The sequence below is a fragment of the Dama dama genome, chromosome 13 (genome assembly GCF_033118175.1).
Source record: "Dama dama isolate Ldn47 chromosome 13, ASM3311817v1, whole genome shotgun sequence".
Taxonomy (NCBI): domain Eukaryota; kingdom Metazoa; phylum Chordata; class Mammalia; order Artiodactyla; family Cervidae; genus Dama; species Dama dama.
This window is the reverse complement of record NC_083693.1, coordinates 35157626-35176458: the sequence shown is the minus strand read 5'-3', so window position 1 is coordinate 35176458 and position 18833 is coordinate 35157626. Positions and strand designations below refer to the sequence as shown.

The window sequence follows — 18833 nt, the reverse complement described above, 5'->3', positions numbered from 1 at the left end:
GCCACCTTAAGATGGGAAAGTTGGTGGGAGATTTGATTTTACCATTTGCAGCCACTGAACCTCTTAGAGGCACGGTTAGTATTAAACCCCAGGGCAGTGGTGGCCTCATTTAAGCCATGAAGTGAAGTCTCTTTCACTTCTGTCCCCTCCTCTCCTGCCTTACTACATGCCCTCAGACCAGGTTCACACTTTTTTTCTTTATAGAATATATTACAATGTTGCTTCTGTGTTATGTTTTGGGTGTGTAGGATCTTAGTTCCCTGACTAGGGATTGAACCCGCATCCCCTGCATTGAAGGTGAAGTCTCAACCACTGGACTGCCGGGGGTGTCCCCACGTTCACATTCTTATCCCATCTTGGTATTCCTGCCTCCAGACTCCTTTTCGATGGGTCTTTCATCTGGCCTCTAGTTTAACTATCCTGAGTGCCTCAATGATTAACCCAAATGGTGCTACGCTGGGAGAAAGATATACCTCTTCATCCATAGACCAGGGTTCAGATTCTTCCCTGTCACTTCACTAGCTGTGGGACCTCAGACAAATGCAATTCCAAAATCAGGGTTCCCCCATATTATTATCATTATATGATAACAAGGACCTCCTGAAATCTGCATTATACTTACTGTGGATTGTTCATCTCCTCTGCTAGTTTGCAGGCTCTTTAGTGCAGGAACCTTGTCATATTCATCTTTCCATCAGTGCCCATCTGGTTCTTGACTGACAGTAGACCCTGGATGTCCCTGCTGGTCCAGTGGTTAAGACTCTGCACTTCCACTGCAGAGGACACTTGTTCAATCCCTGGTCCTGGAAGTTCCACATACCCTGTGGTGGGGCCAAAAAAAAAAAAAAAAGACAGCAGACCCTTAGTTCTGGAGAAAGGAATGGCTACCCACTCCAGTATTCTTGCCTGGAAAATCCCATGGATAGATGAGCCTGGTGGGTCCATGGGGTGGCAAAGAGTTGGACACAGTTGAGCAACACACACACACCCACACACCCCCTTAGTTAAAATACATTCTCACAGGGTTGAACTGAATCAAGTTCCAAACATCAGATGGGTGAAAATGCAATCAATCCAGATGTTTCATACCTCTGGATAATAAACTGAATTCATTTCCTCAGATGAAACTAGTCCTGGGATTTTTTATTTTTTAACACAATTCCAACAACTTCTGTAAAACATTAAATGATTTTTTTTTTTTTTTCTGTATCATTAGATACAATGGACCAGGAATCCCAGCACTTTTACACCTTAACTTAGCAGCTGGTAAAATGAGTGACCAGGGTGACCCCTCCCAGCAGAGCACATGACCGACCACAGCTGTGCATGTTTTTTAGCATGACTGCACCAGGACAGGCGCTGAGCCACTGGGTGGAGCAGTGCACTCTGGGGAGAAAGCTTATGACATTTCCCCTATGATTTCAGAAAAGAAAAAAACTTTTTTTCTTATGAGTTGTTTCTGCTCAATGACAATAGCGTGTACATAGAAGGGAGTGACAGAGGATGAGATGGCTGGATGGCATCACTGACTTAAAAGACATGAGTTTGGGAAACTCCTGGGAGATGGTGAAGGATAGGAAGCCTGGCGTGCTGCAGCCCATGGGGTCCCAAAGAGTCCAACACAACTGAGCAGCTAAACAACAACACATATAGATACAGGGTATCAGCCATCCTACAGTGGAAGAGCTTTAAACATCAACAGTCCTAAGTGTGAAAGTGAGGCAGACACTGTTAACTAGTTACCTGCTCAACTTTCACTTCTTTTCCCTTAATGACAAAATCCCAGTTTTATTTGGGATGACAATGTAATAGCCTCCCTTAGAAGGCTAGGTTCCAGCCCATGTGATGTAAATAGAAGTGCTCTGTAGAACATCCAAATAGGCTGCTTAAAGGAAGATGACTCCATTAAAAAGTATGCTCCTTTTGGCTTTTTTTCCTCCCTCCTTCCTCAGGATAAAAGTCATCTTGACCTTGAACTTGTGACCTTGAAGTTGGAAGCCACAGACCAGTATGAGGGAGCCGGATGAGAAAAGAGACAGGGTGCCAGATGCTCAAAGAGCAAAAATACAAGCCCTAGATGCTCGGTTTCCAGCTGCTTCTGTGAGAGAGGAATCAAACAATAACCACAAAGGCCTCTGTCTTATGTAAACCGGTTTTTTTTTTTTTTTTTTTTTTACAAATTCAATTTTGTTTTATATGGGGCCTATAATCTATCCGAGCAAGATATGTTAGTTTGCTAGGGCATAAGACTCTTGAGAGTCCCTTGGACAGCAAGGAGATCAAACCAGTCAATCCTAAAGGAAATCATTTGTCTGGTATCTTTAGAGCCTTACTCTGTTGAAGTGATTCTCAGCTAAACATTATGTCTGTTTTAACTTTGATAAGTATTTCCAGTTCTGTTATTTATTAGTGGTATCTTTTTTTGAAGTGTCAGATGTTGTGACTATTTAAAATAAAATGTCATTATAATTTAAAAAAAATCCTAAAGGAAATCAACCCTGAGTATTCATTGGAAAGACTGATGGTGAAGTTTCAATACTTTGGCCACCTGATACAAAGAGCTGACTCTGGAAAATCCCTGATGCTGAGAAAGATTGAGAGCAATAGGAGAAGGAGGCGACAGAGGATGAGATGGTTGGACGGCATCACTGACACAATAAACATGAGTTTGAGTGAACTCCAGGAGACAGTGAAGGACAGGGAAGCCTGGCGTGCCACAGTCCATGGGGTCACGGAGTCAGAAATGACTTAGCAACTGAACAACAAAAAAGTACAGACCAGGTGGCTTAAACCAGGGGTCCCAAACTTCTGGGATCTAATGCCTGACGATCTGAGATGGAGCTGATGCAATGTTAATAGGAATAAAGTGCATAATAAATACAATGCACTTGAGTCATCCCAAAACCACTGCCCCTGCCCCTGGTCCATGGAAAAACTGTCTTCTGCAATATTTGTCCCTATTGCCGAAAAGGTTGGGGACCACTGGAATAAACAACATAGATTTATTTTCTCACTGTTCTGAAGGCTGCTAGTCCCAGATCAAGGTTGGGTTGGTTTCTTCTGATGCCTCCCTCCTTGGCTTGTAAATGGCCATGTTCTCCCTGTGTCTTTACATGATCCCTCTATATATCACTGTGTCCAAATCTCTTCTTTTGTATGGATACCAGTCATATTGGATTAGGGACCACCCCCAACAACTCATTTTAACTTAATTCCCTCTTTAGAGATTCAAACACAGTTACCTTCTGAGGTACCAGAGTTAGGGCTTCCACATACAGAATTTGGGAGGATACGGTGCAACCCATAACACCAGGCAGAAGTAAAGAGGTTTATTATAGCTCTTTTTTCTTTTGGTAATAGCATAAAAATTGGGGTGGTGCTAGTGGTAAAGACCTGCCTGACAATGCAGGAGACAGAGTGGGTTCGATCCCTGGGTTGGGAAGATCCCCTGAAGGAAATGGCAAGCCCCTCCAGTATTCTTGCCTGGAGAATTCCATGGACAGAGGAACCTGGCAGTTCATGGGGTTGCAGAGAGTCGGACACAACTGAGAGACTAACACAACTGACATGACTGAAGTGACTTAACATGAACCCATCAACAGAGTAATAAGGAAATAAAGTACAGGTATATTAATACTATATTTTATTAATACTGTACTATACTTCCCTAGCAGTCCAGTGGTTAAGACTTTGCCTTCAAATGCAAAGGATGAGGGTTCGAACCCTGGTCAGGCAGCTAAGATCCCACATGCCTTGCAGCTGAAAAACCAAAGCATAAAACAAGCAATGTTGTAACAGACTCAACAAAGACTTTAAAAATGGTCCATATAAAAAATTATTTTAAAAAATCAATGCATACTATACTGCAGTATAGTCAAACTTCATGTCATATTGGTAAGTCAAAAACCCTTAAAATGCTAATACCCGTACCAACTTGTAATGTGGTCACATGCTAGTCATTCAGTCATGTCCGACTCTGGGACCCCATGGGCTGTAGCCTACCCGGCTCTGATGTTCATGGATTTTCCAAGCAAAAATACTGGAGTGGGTTGCATTCCCTTCCCCAAGGGGATCTTCCTGACCCAGGGATCAAACCCAAGTCTCCTTCACTGCAGGCAGATTCTTTACCCTCTCTGAACCACCAGGGAAACCCATGCTGCCATAAACACACATATAAATGCAACAAAACCGTTTCTAGAGACACTTTGGTGTTTGTAAATGTACAGAAGAATGTATACAATATTCTAGAGAGTGATAACTGGTTGGTGTGGGACAGAATTATGGCTGGTGTGGAAGAGAACACAATGTTTGTACAATGGTCGAATATTTTACAGCTACAGTAAGGGATTCGTGTCTTTCTCATCCAATTAAAAATTTAAAAGTCAGCAGATCAACCATTTAAAACCCGTGGAATTTTAAAGTATTTCTGGCGTGAGTGTTTTAAAGCAAGAAACAACAAAAAACAGAATGATTCAACCTTCAAAAGGAATAGACAGAGCCGACAACATGAGGTTAAAATCAGAAGAGATATTGAAATTGTTTTACATATGAAAAGTAATGATTTAAAAAAAAAAAAACTTTTTCAGTTTCAAGCGATGATAGTAATATTCAAAGACGGATTGAATTCTTTCTACTGAGCAGCAAACGACTGGGCCCAATCTATTTGTGATCTTCTGAGAAAGCTGCTTAACCTGCCACAGGCGTTTTTAAAGGAAATTGTAGGAGACTCAGGAAGCGTGTTACTTCGTGAAACGGGCTTTCTTGGAGCAAATGAGCTCCCAGAACTTCCAGCGCCACTTCATTTCACAGGCGAAAACTTGAGGCCTCGTGAGGCGCTGTTGGAGGATTCCTAGAGGCTCTGAGGGAACTTCTGGACCTGACTTACTCGTTAAGAGAGAAAAAGGTCGACCGCTGGCAGAAAAAGAAGTAGAGCACCACACTGGGCAGAGCGCCTATGCTGGACCAACGGGAGGAGGCTGATGGGCGGAGCCAAGATGGCGGAGGAGGCGGGGCTTCCGGAGGTGGGGGCCGGAGGAAATAGGACGGGGCGGAGCCTGGTAGGTTACCGAGGTCTGGGAGGCGGGGCCAAGGGGGGGTGGCCTTGAGCCCACGGAGGCTAGGCTGAAGGCGTGTCCCGCTCAGGCGCCGGCAAGGGGCGGGCCCAGGAAAGAGGCGGCCTGGGGTGGGGCCAGGGCTCGCGCAAGTCTGGTCCACGCGGCGGCGCGACTCTGCGCGGCAAAGATGGCGGCCTCCGGCTGGGCGCGCGCCGCCGTGGTTTTTCTCTGTGCCTGTGATCTGATACTGCTCCTGCTGCTACCGCCGAGGGCCTTCGCCACCGAGGGCCCGGCCGAGACACCCGGCGAGGCCACCCCACCTCCCCGGAAGAAGAAGAAGGATATTCGCGACTACAACGACGCCGACATGGCTCGTCTTCTGGAACAGTGGGAGGTCTGCGGCGCGGGCACACCCTCCCGGCTCTTCTTGTCCCGGGTCCCTTCCTACTGACCTCTTACCTCCTCCGTCTTGGGACCCTGTACACCTCCGTCTTGGTGTCTTTTGACCCCCTAACCTCCTCTGTCCGCATGCCAATGGCCCTTACTGACCCACTCCAGCTACCGCTGACCCTCAGTGCCTCTTAACACTCGTTCATCAGTCTGCCGACCCCCGCCCCAAGCCGTTCATCCCGATGTCCTCTTTCCACCGTTCCTCGGGCCACTGCAGTCACGAGTCAGCCTCTCACTCTTCAGCCCTATTTGTCATCAACGCCTCCGCGTTGCTGCCGGTGGTCAGCGAGTCCTTCTAGTGAAGGGCAGGGGAAGACCTTTTCCATCCCATTCCTGAGAATGGAGTGCGTGGGTGGGTGAGGGGTATGGAGAGGATTATCTTCCAAGACCGCCGTTTCAGCTTTCGTCGTTCTCCCCGCGTTCTATATAAGGTTTCACAGTTCCCATTTTGGTCTATGTCCCTGTTGAAAGTTTTTGTAAGTTTTGTGCTTGCCTTTAATTTTTTGGACGGGATAGGAGGCGTTATTAAAGGCTAGTGGTTTTTTGTCTTGGAACTCACATTTTTCGCTCAAGGGAGCAATGACTTGCTTTTGTGCCAGTCAGTTTTCTGGTTACTTGAATGGGCTGGAATGTGTAATGGCAGGGAGAGGGTATTAACCTTTTTAGGTGAAGTTCACTAACCAAAACCATTGTTGCTGCCTCTTGCCCATCCATAGGTGGTTGTGTTTTCCTGGTTTATTTGCACTGCTGGTGAAGTAATGTCAGAAACTTGGGTTCCACTCCATGTGTGATCTTGAGTGAGTCATGTTTCCACCCTAGAGCTCAGGTTCCTTATGTGCAGAATGAGATTTTACTGGATGATTTCTTCCAGTGCTGATGTTTTATTATATTGTGGTTTCCCATGTGTGTATGTGGGGTTCCCAGGTGGCTCAGTGGTAAAGAATCCACCCGCCAGTGCAGGGGATGAAGGTTCTATCCTTGGTCCGGTAAGATCACCTGGAAGAGGAACTGGCAACCCCCTCCAGTATACTTGCCTGGGAAACTCTCTGGACACAGGATCCTGGCAAGCTACAGTCCATGGGATTGTAAAAGAGTTGGACACAACTTGGTGACTGAGCACGCATGCACGTGGTGTGTGTATTAAATAGAGGCTTTCAGACCTGAGTTTTAGTACCATCTGACGTATTGACCTTGGTAGCTTTGTGATCCTCATTTTCCTTATCTTTAAAGTTAGATATCATCCCACTTTGCAGGGTTCCTTTTAGGTGAATTGAGCTCCCCTTTGCAGACACTGCAAGTGTGAAAGCCCTGCCCCAGCAATTGCAGTCTCTCTGTGGGAGAGCAGATCCATCTCTGGGTGCTTTTTTATTTTTAATCTCTCATTTTTAAAAACAATTATTTTATTTTTGGCTGTGCTGGGTCTCTATCACTGCGCACAGGCTTTTCTCTAGTTGTGAGTAGGGGCTACTCTCTAGGTGCAGTATGTGGGCTTCTCATTGAGGTGGCTGCTCTTGCTGCAGATCACGAGGGCACTAGGCGCATGGGCTTACTTGCTCTTCCCGGACCAGGGATTGAACTCGTGTCCCCTGGTTTGGCAGGCAGATTCTTACCCACTGTGCCACTGGAAAATCTAAGGGCGCTTTTTTGAAGGAAGCGGTACCTCCTCCCCTGGTGGAGGTCCCTAAGGTCTTCCCCCATCCTCTGCCAGTGTGAAAGTCATCACTGCAGGGAGAGGCCTGCCTCAGGTGTGTGTAGAGGGTGGGGGTGGAGGCAGGAACGGTGGAACTCCTTCCACTGTGTTAATGAGTCCCAGTTGGTGTAGAAAAACCAAAGGTGATTCTTACGTTACTGTAACCAGGTGCCACCAGGTCCCGGGGAAGGGATAGGTGGGGAGATAGGAGCAGAGCCAGACAAGCGAGTTTGTACTTAAGTGTCACCCTGTCAAGCTGGTGACCTGGAGTCAATTATTCACCTCTCTGGGCCTCATCCACAGCTCAATTCAGTGTGCATCCTACAGGGTTGTCCTGAGGTAAGTGAAAGTCGCTGTCATGTCCAGCACGACAGGCCAGAAATACTGGAGTGGGTAGCCATTCCCTTCTCCAGAGGATCTTCCCAACCCAAGGATGGAACCCAGGTCTCTCGCATTGCAGGCAGATTCTTTACTCTCTGAGCCACCAGGGAAGCCCAAGAATACTGGAGTGGGCAGCCTATCCCTTCTCCAGCAGATCTTCCCAACCCAGGAATTGAACCAGGGACTCCTGCATGGTAGGTGGATTCTTTACTAGCTCAGCTATCAGGGACGCCCTGTTCTGAGGTGGGATATACTAAATGAACAATGCCTGTGACATAGTAGCTGCTCAGGAGGTGGTAGCTGGTCTTATTATCAAGGACTTGGGAGGAAGAAAAGCATTTACAGGATAAGGGAGTTCCTCTGTAGCTATGAATATTGACAGACAGCATTGGAGAAGTGGCGAAGCCAGTCAAGAATGAAAGACTGGCCTGGAGGAAGGGCTGCATAGAGTGTGGGAATGGCTACTTGGTCACATTCTCTGCCCCCAGCCCTGCCTGGGGGTGAAGGTGTAATTGCTTTCAGTTTAAAGGAAGTGATAGAACAGGTAAGATTATTCAGGGAAGCAGTGCATCTAAGAGTAGACCTGGACAATTGCACCTACATCTAAGGTGTTGGTTTTTCTGTCGGGCCCAACTTTTTGTGGCTCTGTGGACTATAGCCCGCCAGACTCTACTTTCCTTCACTATCTCCTGGAATTTGCTCAGATTCATGTCCATTGAATCTATGATGCCATTCAGCCCGTCTAATCCTGTCTGTAGCCCACCAGGCTCCTTTGTCCATGGAATTCTCCAGGCAAGAATACCAGAATGGGTAGCCATTCCCCTCTCCAGGGGATCTTCCCGACCCAGGGATTGAACCTGGGTCTCTTGCATTGCAGGCAGATTCCTTACCATCTGAGACCCCAGGGAAGTCTGTACTATCTCCTGGAGTTTGTTCACACTCATGTCCATTCAGTCCGTGATGCTGTCTCAACCATCTCGTCCTTTGCTGCCACCTTTTCTCTTATGTCTGTGGTACTGTGTTTTTTCTTTTCTTTTGTAACTGAAACTCACAGTCAGGCATATAAAATAGATATTAAAGGTTCTTGAAAAGATCCTTAATCTTGCTGTATGTGCTAGACTTCTGATTAATTATATTTTCATGAAAAAGAAATGGTCCTTGTAACCTTTGGAGTTAATGCCATGACTGTTAGTAGAATCAGCTTGAAAAATAAAAATATTCTAGGTTGTTGACCCAGCTAGAAGTCTTGAAGTATTCTAAGGAGACCATAAGCAGGTATTATGGAGATATAGAATAGAATACAGTCAGAAACAGCCTGTGAGTTTGGCCACCAGGAGTTCATATGTACTTTAAGAGGGTGATTTCAATAGTTGTTTGGAAGCTGGATTACAGCGGGCCATGAGTCTCAGCAAACTCCAGGAGATGGTGAAGGACAGGGAAGCCTGACATGCTGCAGTCCATGAGGTCACAGAGAGTCTGACATGATATAGCGACTGAACAAGTGGTAACAGCACCATGTATTAAGTATGTATTGCTTGCCTTTATGTCATTAAATTCCCAGGCAAGCTTAGAGGGGAGATGCTGTGATCACCCCCCTCCCCATTAGAGGTAAGGGAAAATGATTTTCCACTAGGGCCACATGGCGAAAGGACTGGTGCCTGGAGCCACACGCAGGCCCACGGGACAGTGCAGCTCATGTGCTTGCCTGCAGGTCGCCAGCAGCTCTTTCAGAGCCAAGTGAGGAAGAAATGGGTCTGTTGAGAGGGTGGCAGAGTTGAGGGAAAGGTTGGCCTCACACTGCTAGGGCCGTAGGGATCACCCAATTCTGCTTTTCCTTTTATAGACAAGGAGACAGGCCTAGAGGATTATGGAGTCTGGTCCAAGGCCATTCAGGTGAGTTAGGGAGCTGAAGCCAGATCAAATATGGATCCCCTTCAGACATAGCTTTAGAATTATCTTGTTCTCTTATTAAAAATATGTTTAATACAGGACATTATTGTTGGTGTCTTAAGCCTCGGCCCTTCAGTGATTTGTCAAGAGGCCCATGTAGTGATATATAGGGCTTTTTTTTCATTTTAGGTTGTTTTTTTGTTGTTTTAAGTAACAGCTTTATTGTGATACAGTTTACAGGCCTTATAGTTCCCTCATTTAAAGTGTACATTTCAGTGGTTTCTGGACTGTTCAGAGAATTGTGCAACCAGCACCACAGTCAATTTGAGAACGTTTGCTTCACCCCCAGAAAGAAACTGTGGTCTCAGTCACCCCTCCCCGCATTCTTCCCAGCACTCCAGCCAGCCCCAGGCAACTTCTCATCTGCTTCCTGTCTATAGGTTTGTCTACTTTGGATGTTTGGTATAGATAGACTCCTGCAGTGTATGTGTGGTCTTCTCCTTCACTTACCGTGATGTTGTCAAGGATCATGCATATGATAACATCAAGCATATGTTTTTTCCTTGCTGAAATTAGCCTTTTCTCCAAGGAATAACTGGTTCTTTTGTGTATTTTTAATTTATTTATCTTATATTTATTTAGTTGGCATTCTGTTGTTAATAATTAATTGTCTTTTTTTTCTGTGGGCCTGGATCCAGTGGTTCTTAACTTTGGGGAGTTCTAAACCATTCTGTCATTATTTTGATTTTCAGATTATTCCCGATTAGGCCCACAAGCTCTGCTTCATGCTGGCTTCTGTGTCATCCTGACACATCCCATAATCCTGTGAGCACTTTCTTACTTTCTGATACAAGAAGATGTTCCAGACTAATCTTCTGTTTCCTTTGCCAGAATTAGCTTTCCCCTGTGGAACACTAGTTCTTTTAAATATTTTTATCTTGTCTATCAAAAAGATCATAAGTTCTTTCTGCTGCCTCCAATTCTAGCCCAATACCACGGGTGCAGTCTTCTACTTTTGTATTTATAACTCCCCGCCCAAAGGGGAGGACCCAGCTCTGATTATCCTCAGTGCATCATTAGGTATTCCCTTCTCAAGCCTATTGTTCACAAGTCGTGATTCAGTTGCTCAGTGGCATGTGGGATCTTCCTGGACTAGGTATCAAACCCATGTCCCCTCCATTGGCACGCGGATTCTTAACCACTGGGCCACCAGAGAAGCCCTTCTGCTCTGATTTAGATCATAAACTGGCACTGACATCACATGCGGACATTCTTGCCTTTGCCAATTGCAGTGCACACTGTGTGATGCTTCCCTCCCCCAACCCCCGTCCTTACAGAAAGATGACGACATAGAAGAAGGAGACCTCCCAGAGCACAAAAGACCCTCTGCACCGATAGACTTCTCGCAGATAGACCCGGGCAAGCCCGAGAGCATACTGAAGATGACGAAGAAGGGCAAGACGCTCATGATGTTTGTCACCGTGTCAGGAAACCCCACCGAGAAGGAGACGGAGGAGATCACCAGCCTGTGGCAGGGCAGCCTTTTCAACGCCAACTATGACGTCCAGAGGTAAAACCACAGCCTTGCTGAGAAAAATGGGCTGTGCTGGGCTTTATCTCTGTTGGTGTAATGGGTGTCATTCCTGGCAGTACTTGGCAGGGCCCTGGACCTTTCCTGTCTAGTCAGTCGCTTTTACATTTATTTACCTAGTTTATTTATTTTTCTTTGAGGAAGACCACTCAGGTTTGGTCAAAGCCAGTAAATTTATTTATTTGTTTTCATATCTCATTTGATCCAAAAGCCATTTATCTATGTATCTTGAACTTCCCTTTTATCTGAGTAAGAAGCTATATAGCTTTGCCTCTGTCGGGGTGGAAAATTAGTTGATATATGAGTGTGCCTCTTCCCTTAGAAGTCCCTGCCCACGGGAGAAGCTCTTCTGTGTAGCTGTGTTCACACAGAAGCTTGGACCAGACTCTGTTACTTTAAAGTGAAGGAGTCTGGTCATCATGGGTCAGTATGATCCTGAGATGCAGTTTTGAGGAATTTCCTTTTTCTTCATCAATAATGGTTTCTGAAATGTAGCGTCTTCCAATATTTTAGTTCAGGAAGTATGAAAAGAATCAAAAGGAATACTCAGAGTGTCTAGGGTGGCAGAGTGCTTTTGTGAGCGTAAGTAGACACCGGGGAACGAGTGAGTGCTGTGGTGGTGATGGGCCCGAGCTCTCACTGATAAGAGTGGGGGGCGGGGGGGGGCGGTGCTTTACCCACGCCCGGACTCTGTTCTGTTCCTCTCTGCTCCTTGGGACCTGCGGAGTGTGGACGTGCTTGGCTGCTAGTGGTTAACCTCCGGGGTTGAGTCCTGTCCAGTCACTGAGCATCCTCCTGAGCCCTTTGTTGGCCTCTTGTGACCCAATCCAAACTCCTGTTTGTCAGTCTGTGTCAGCAGAGGCCTTTTGTCACATGAAACCTTAACTGGGCACTTAAGACTGTAAAACAGACCCAAACATCAGCCTCCCCTCGATTCCGTGGGAGAGGTCCTGAACCCGGCCCATCTACCGCCTCCCAAGGCCCCCTTCTGACACCTCCCTTCACATGAGCAGCCCCTGCACCACACACACAACCCAGGTCCTCTTTCTCTTTTGATCTGAGCCGAGTTGTTAAATAGTTGAGCCAGCTAGTACTTTCCAGCAGTGAATGTCAACAGCTTCTAGGCCTGGGGAAATAGGACACTTTGTTCTGTGTTCATGTAGAATTTGAAGGGGATTCTCTTTTCTTAGTTAAGTGCCACAGGCCTGTTCTGAACCGTTAGCCCTGCACCAACTGTGTGCTGACCGTGGTCCCTTCTGTCTGTCCAGGTTCATCGTGGGGTCAGACCGTGCCATCTTCATGCTGCGTGATGGGGGCTATGCATGGGAGATCAAGGACTTCCTGGTCAGTCAGGACAGGTGTGCCGACGTGACCCTGGAGGGCCAGGTGTACCCTGGCAAAGGGGGAGGGAGCAAAGAGAAGAATCAAACCAAGCAAGAGAAGGGCAAGAAAAAGAAGGAGAGAGACCCGAAACCTCGGGCTTCGAAGGAAGACAATCGGGCTGGGAGTAAGAGGGAAGAACTGTGATGGGGCAGCCTCGCTGTGCAGAGGAGGAGGGCATGGGCAACCACACACTCACAGGCTTCTCGTCTCTGCTGAGAAAGGTCTGCCATGTGGCCAGTTTCTGGTCAGCAAAAGAATTACTGTTTAAAAGGCTTCAAGTAAGAGGACAGAGGTTTTGTAATTAACATGGAACACTGACAGATTCACATTTACCATAAAATCACTTTCAGTGGAAACCTGCAGGTGTGGCTTTTTCCCACTGAAATGTGGAGGCGTCTTTGGCTGGACCATGGCACCACACCCCTGGCCCTACCTGCTTTGACCTGCAGCCTTCTGTATTGTTTCTCTTAAACAAAAGGATACCAGGTTCTCATCAGACGAACTTAAGACCCTCAATGCGTTGAATCAGTCTCTTGCAGACACCACGTCCATTACTGTGAAATTAAAAACAGGCCACAGGAGCACAACTTAGTGCTCCAACATCTACATACGCAGTCAGGACGCCAGGACACGTGAATCCCAAGTCTCTGCAGAAGACAGCAGAAAATCACACAGCTTGAAAATCCCGAGTAATTACTTGAAATTTATTGGATTTAAACCCCTCACATCAGTTACGGAGAACTCTTGATATCGGTCAGATTTTGTGTGGTCTGTGAATCCAGGGGTCCTATCCAAACAGGACCTTACTTAGGAAAGTCGTGCTAGTGTCACGAGTCATGTGCTCCATCTAACATGATGATTTTCCAGGGTGTGACTCAGGCATTGGCCAAGCTTCTAAACCTGTTCCTTTGATAAAGTGCCTAAACTTGTGGTGATTTTGTATGGTACTAATGTGATGTGCTACCTGTTACTGTCTGACATTGCTGTTCCTGTGTCACAGCCTGCTCTGAGTGAGAGTTATAGAATTTATACCCAGCTGTCATTTCTAAGAACTAAAATTATTTGTTAAAAAAAGAAAAGCTTCCATCATGATTTTAGCAAATTCAGAAAGGTTTAGAAAACATCATCATTAATGGTACAGAGTAAAATGTCTCCCCTTGCCCCCCACTGCCGCTGCCTTGTGGAAGCTACTGTTAATCTGTTTTTATAAAAAAAAAAAACAAACACACTTACCAGTTTATAGTGATCTGTGGGATAATACGTGTTTGTTTTGGCCTCATGGCACCTAGTTCCCGTTATTTTGGTAACTTATTTTCTGATTTCCGTGTAATGATCCATGCACTCTCCATTTTCTGTTCTTTGGTGGGGTGGGGGGTGGATGTTTGCCCTGTGGGCCCCCAACTCCAGGGTGGAATTAATCCTAGGGTGAGTTTGCATGAGCCACCTCAGGAATCCCTGGTAACTCAGACGTTAAAAGAATGTGCCTGCGATGCAGGAGACCTGGGTTCAGTCCTTGGGTCAGGAAGATCCCCTGGAGAAGGCAGTGGCAACCTATTCCAGTATTCTTGCCTGGAGAATCCCATGGACAGGGGAGTCTGGCGGGCCACAGTCTGTGGAGTCTCAAAGGGTGGGGACACGATTGAGTGACTTAACACACACCCCCCCCAGGAAGAGGTGTTTTCTGTTTCTTGCACAACTTGCACCCAGGAGAGTGAGGCTGGAGCTGCTATTGCCACCTTGCCCCCTCCAGGGGAGAACTGTCAGGCTGGAGGATGAAGCAAGCAATGGGGAGAAGCAGGGGAAGAGCGGAGTCCTGGTGGGGTCAGCTGAACGCCTGCGTTGAGCCCTGCCAGAAGCCAGCACCGTCCAGAGGTGTTTTCAGTTTTCACTTGGGCCGTTTGTTAGGTTTCTGCCATCTGTGCCCGTGGTGGCCTGGGCCACTGTCCTGATCCAGTGTGTGTCTTTTTTAAACAGAAGGACGTTCCCTTCACCAAACCCAACTCGTGTTCCCCTTGAACTGTCACAGCGTGCCTGCCCGTCTCTTTGCTTCCCGTGGGACGTGCAGCCACATCAGCCTGTACTAAACAAGCGTCTGTTACGTGCTGGGCTCCACTGAGGGCCAGGGACTGTGTACCCGCAGCCCCTGCTTTTGTGAAGCAGTGATTCAGTGGGAAAGACAAATGGTAATCCTGTACAAGGTGACATGGCAACTGTTAGAAACAGGAAAAAACAACAGTGCCAAGACGTGGAGGGATCTTGGGATAGTCAGAGAGGACCTCTCAGGCAGGAGGAGGGAGTAACCAGGCAGAGGAAACAGTCCATGCAAAGGCCCTGTGGTTAGAAGTGACGGGAAGGACAGCAGGAAGGCTGATGGAGAGTTTGGGGGCACAGCACAGCCCCAGGCTGGACGGGTGAGTGACGAAAGTTTGTGGGGGCTTTGAGCTTAGGCAAGTTTGTGGGATCTCTCAGGAACAATACACCTTTATGAATAAGAATTATGACAGCAAAGATTTATTTAGAAGATTCCTTTGTAGGAGGGGTCCATTCACTTAGAGAATCTGCCTCTGGGGACTTCCCCAGGGGTCCAGTGGCTAAGATACATGCGCTCCCAATGCATGGGGTCTGGGTTCCATCCCTGATCAGGGAATCAGATCTCACATGCCTCAACTAAGACGTGGAGCAACTAAATAAGTACTTTTGAAAAAAAAAAATCTACCTCTGCAAGGTGGTTGGTAAGGTATGGAGCTACTTTACCAGGCAATAAAGCTTGTCACCCTGGCTAGCCTGCCCCCCACCCCCTCCTGGGGAAGCCCCAGACCTTGCATACCCCAGTGATGAGGGTGAAGGCTGGAGTGTCTATGGGGGGTGTGCAGGGTCTGCTGGAGATCGGAGAGGCCTGAAGGATTTTAGCTGTGGTGGGATAGATTCAAGGGGTCATCCGATTTGCACTGGTGGACTGATTGGAAGCCAACAGGAGCAGGGGTGAGCGGCAGGTTGGGGGGCTATTTCAGTGGTTTAGGCCTAGCTCAAAGGTGGTGCAGCGAGCTGAGTGGTGGCGAGGTGTGACCCACAATTCACATGCACAGCCCCTGCTAATGGGCGCTGAGTTTTCAGGGTCTTGCTAGTTTGTACAAAAATGCTGCCCTGGACATTTTAATAAATGTTACCACATACTTTGGTAAACTTGTGCTTATATCTGAGGGGCAGATTCCTAGCAGTGGAATTGCTGGAACAACCGAATTTTCACCTTCTGGTATGTTATTGTGAAGTGGCCCTCTGAAGTGGTTGTATTAACTTACCTTTGCTAGCAGTAGACCTCAAAACCCAGCCAGCACTGACCATTATACTTGCCATTAAGATGTGAAAACCAGGGTTTCCCTGGTGGCTCAGTGGTTAAAAAAGAAAATCCGCTTGCCAGTGCAGTGGATGTGGGTTGGATCCCTGGTCCAGGAAGATCCCACATGTCTCAGGCAGTAAGCCCTAAGCCCAGGTACCAAAACTGTTGAGCCCATGTGGTGCAACTTTTGAAGCCCATGCGCCTACAGCCTGTGCTCCCCAACAGGAGAAGCCACTGCAATGAGAGGCCCGTGCACTGCAACTCGAGAGGAGCCCGCATTTGTGGCAACTAGAAGAAAGCCCGGGAAGCAACAAGGATCCAGCTCATACAACCAAAAGTATAAACAAGTTTTTTTGTTTTTTTTTAAGAAACTGAAAACCACATCTTCATTGGCTCCCTTGAAGCCACCAGACTGGAGAGGCCATGTGCAAAGGCCACACAGAGATAAAGATGCCCAGAGAGCCCCACCTGGTCCAGCCCCATCTGGGGCCTTCACAGCCCAGGTGCACACAAGTAAGCAAGTGAGTCTTCAGATAGCCCCAGCCCTCAGGACGTCACAGGGATGCAGGAAGCAGAGGAGCTACACAGAAAAGCCATGCAGATTCATGAACAAGAGAAATGCCATATTTAAGGTGGAGAGTGGGATTATATATAATACATATACACGTGCACATGTATAAATTCATTTTTACTTCTGCATGTTTGTTTTCACCCTGAATATTCATTGGAAGGACTGATGCTGAAGCTGAAGTTCCAGTACTTTGGCCACCTGATGTGAAGAGCCAACTCACTGGAAAGACCCTGATGCTGGGAAAGATTGAGGGCAGGAGGAGAAGAGGGTGAGAGGCTGAGATAGTTGGATGGCATCACCGACTCAATGGACATGAGTCTGAGCAAACTCCTGGAGATAATGAAGGACAGGGAAGCCTGGTGTGCTGCAGTCCACGGGGTCACAAAGAGTCGGATATGACTGCGCGACAGAACAACAACATGTTTATTGTCATGTCTCTTGCTTTAATACAGTCACATGGCATCTTTGACTATCAACTATGAAACTTGGAAACTTAATAGTCCTCCTTCTGCCTCCCTGGTTTCTGATGATCAGACTGTAGTTTTTAGTACTTCTGGTGGTTTCCTTTACATTGTTAAACCTCTACCCTGGTGGCTAAGATGGTAAAGAATCTGCCTGCAGTGCAGGAGACCTGGGTTTGATCCCCCGGTCAGGAAGATCCCCTGAAGAAGAAAATGGCAACCCACTGCAATATTCCTGCCTGGAGAATCCTGTGGAGAGAGGAACCTGGCAGGCTACAGTCCATAGGGTTGCAAAGAGTTGGACACGATTGAGCGACTAACACTTTGTACTTTCAGTATGTGTTAACTCCTCATCAAGGTGGGAAATTCTCAAACTTCCTTCTGTCTCTGGATTCTTCTTTAAAAGAGTTATTTGCATGCTGACAAGGTGTATGACACATCCATGGCTCCATTGGAGTGTTATGAGACCAGTATTATCTTTTCTCTTGAAAGGGACTATTCTTTCTATTAAATACTGGTGATCCTGCCTCAATCCTATTGATAATATTCAATAATTTTGCTAAGAAGTCCTAGAGTTAATTTTTCTTTTAAAAAAAAATTATTGCTTCAGATGTTAGTTGCAGCACATGAGATCTTTTTTCCTTTTTAGTTTCGGTGTGTGAACTCTTAGTTGTGGCATGTGGGATCCAGTTCCCTAACTACAGATCAAATCCTGGCCCCCTGCATTGGGAACATGGAGTCTTAACCATTGGGCCGCCAGGGAAGTCCTTGATTTTTCAATTTTTTTTTTATTCTCCTAGAATATGGTGTGTCATTTCCAATTGCATATTTAGGTGTTTTTTCCCCTCCCATCATTTGAAAAAAATTAATCTTCTGTGGTTAACTTATTTTCAATTTGTATTGGTGTTTTGGGCACCAATTTTTTTCTTAGCTCTGACGTAAATTTTTAAAAATCTTATTCTATTTTCAATTTCATTGAGCTGTTTTTTTAGAATTCAAGTGTTTATTAAATTCTGTGAATTCAAGGGACTCCCTTGGTCCAGTAGCCAAGACTTGTGCTGCCAATGCAAGGGGCCCCATTCCATACCTAGTCAGGGAATTAAGATCCCATATGCCACAACTAAGACCCAGTACAGCCAAATAAATATTTTAAAAAGCAATTCAAAAGAAAAAAACTTTTAAAAATATTCTGTGAATTCAGAAGTCCAAATGGAGTCTCTGCAACTTGTGTTTTTTTTTTAATACAAGTAATTACCAACTTTATTTTGCATCTCATTTTTTTCATATGTTTGCTTTTTATTTACTATCTTAAATTTTATAGAAGTATAGTTGATTTACACCTTGCGTTGTGTTTGTTTCCCCAGAATAGAATATTTTGCTGTGCTTGTTTGTATATTCCTTTGTGGAGGTTGCTTTCTAATTGCAGCTTGTTTGGAGACAGTCCACATCTCTGTTTTTTCCTCTCCTGTTCGTGCTTCATAGACACGGCCTTTCCCAGACCTTGGTCCTGAGCATCTATCTTAGGTGAATTCTCCTGACTCCTTCCCCTCCTTATCAGAGCATTGTCTGCCTTCCTGGGGCTGCAGTTCAAGGTCTGAGCCCTGCTTTTTCTCAGCTTTTCTATAACTGAACAGGAAATGGAGGGACTCAGGCTGTGGGTGGCCTTGCTTGGCGAGTAGGCTGTGCCTTTCTGTGATTCTTACCCAAAATCCTAGACCTTGGAGGGGATCAGAGAGGCAATCACTCTTCCTGTCCAGTCTTCAGAGTTCCTCAGGTCAGCAGCAGACTTGGGAGCCCTGGCTGCCCTCTGTGGGGAGGGGTCAGGCTGGAGTGGTCCTTGCCTCACTCCCCTCTTTCTGATAACCGTGTTTCTCCCGCCCCTGAAGAAGGAGGAAGGATGTGCCAAAAGCTGCTTTTTTTTTTTTTTTTTTCAGGCACAACTTTTTTATTATTTTTTCTTTTGTTTTGTTTTGAAATCAGTAAAAGAAACTGGGTCCTACAAGCTGCAGTGATCTAAGCAGCAGC

At 46.4% G+C, this 18833-nt stretch overlaps 1 protein-coding gene across 1 annotated transcript; it reads left to right on the top strand.

Annotated features, from left to right (window-relative positions):
- Window positions 1-5177: 5177 nt before the first annotated feature.
- On the top strand, window positions 5178-17186 carry MESD (mesoderm development LRP chaperone). The gene is made up of 3 exons (XM_061158853.1): window positions 5178-5448; window positions 10803-11035; window positions 12325-17186. The coding sequence occupies exons 1-3, from the start codon at window positions 5242-5244 to the stop codon at window positions 12581-12583; spliced, it is 699 nt and encodes a 232-aa protein (XP_061014836.1). The 5' UTR covers window positions 5178-5241; the 3' UTR covers window positions 12584-17186.
- The last annotated feature ends 1647 nt before the right edge of the window (window positions 17187-18833 follow it).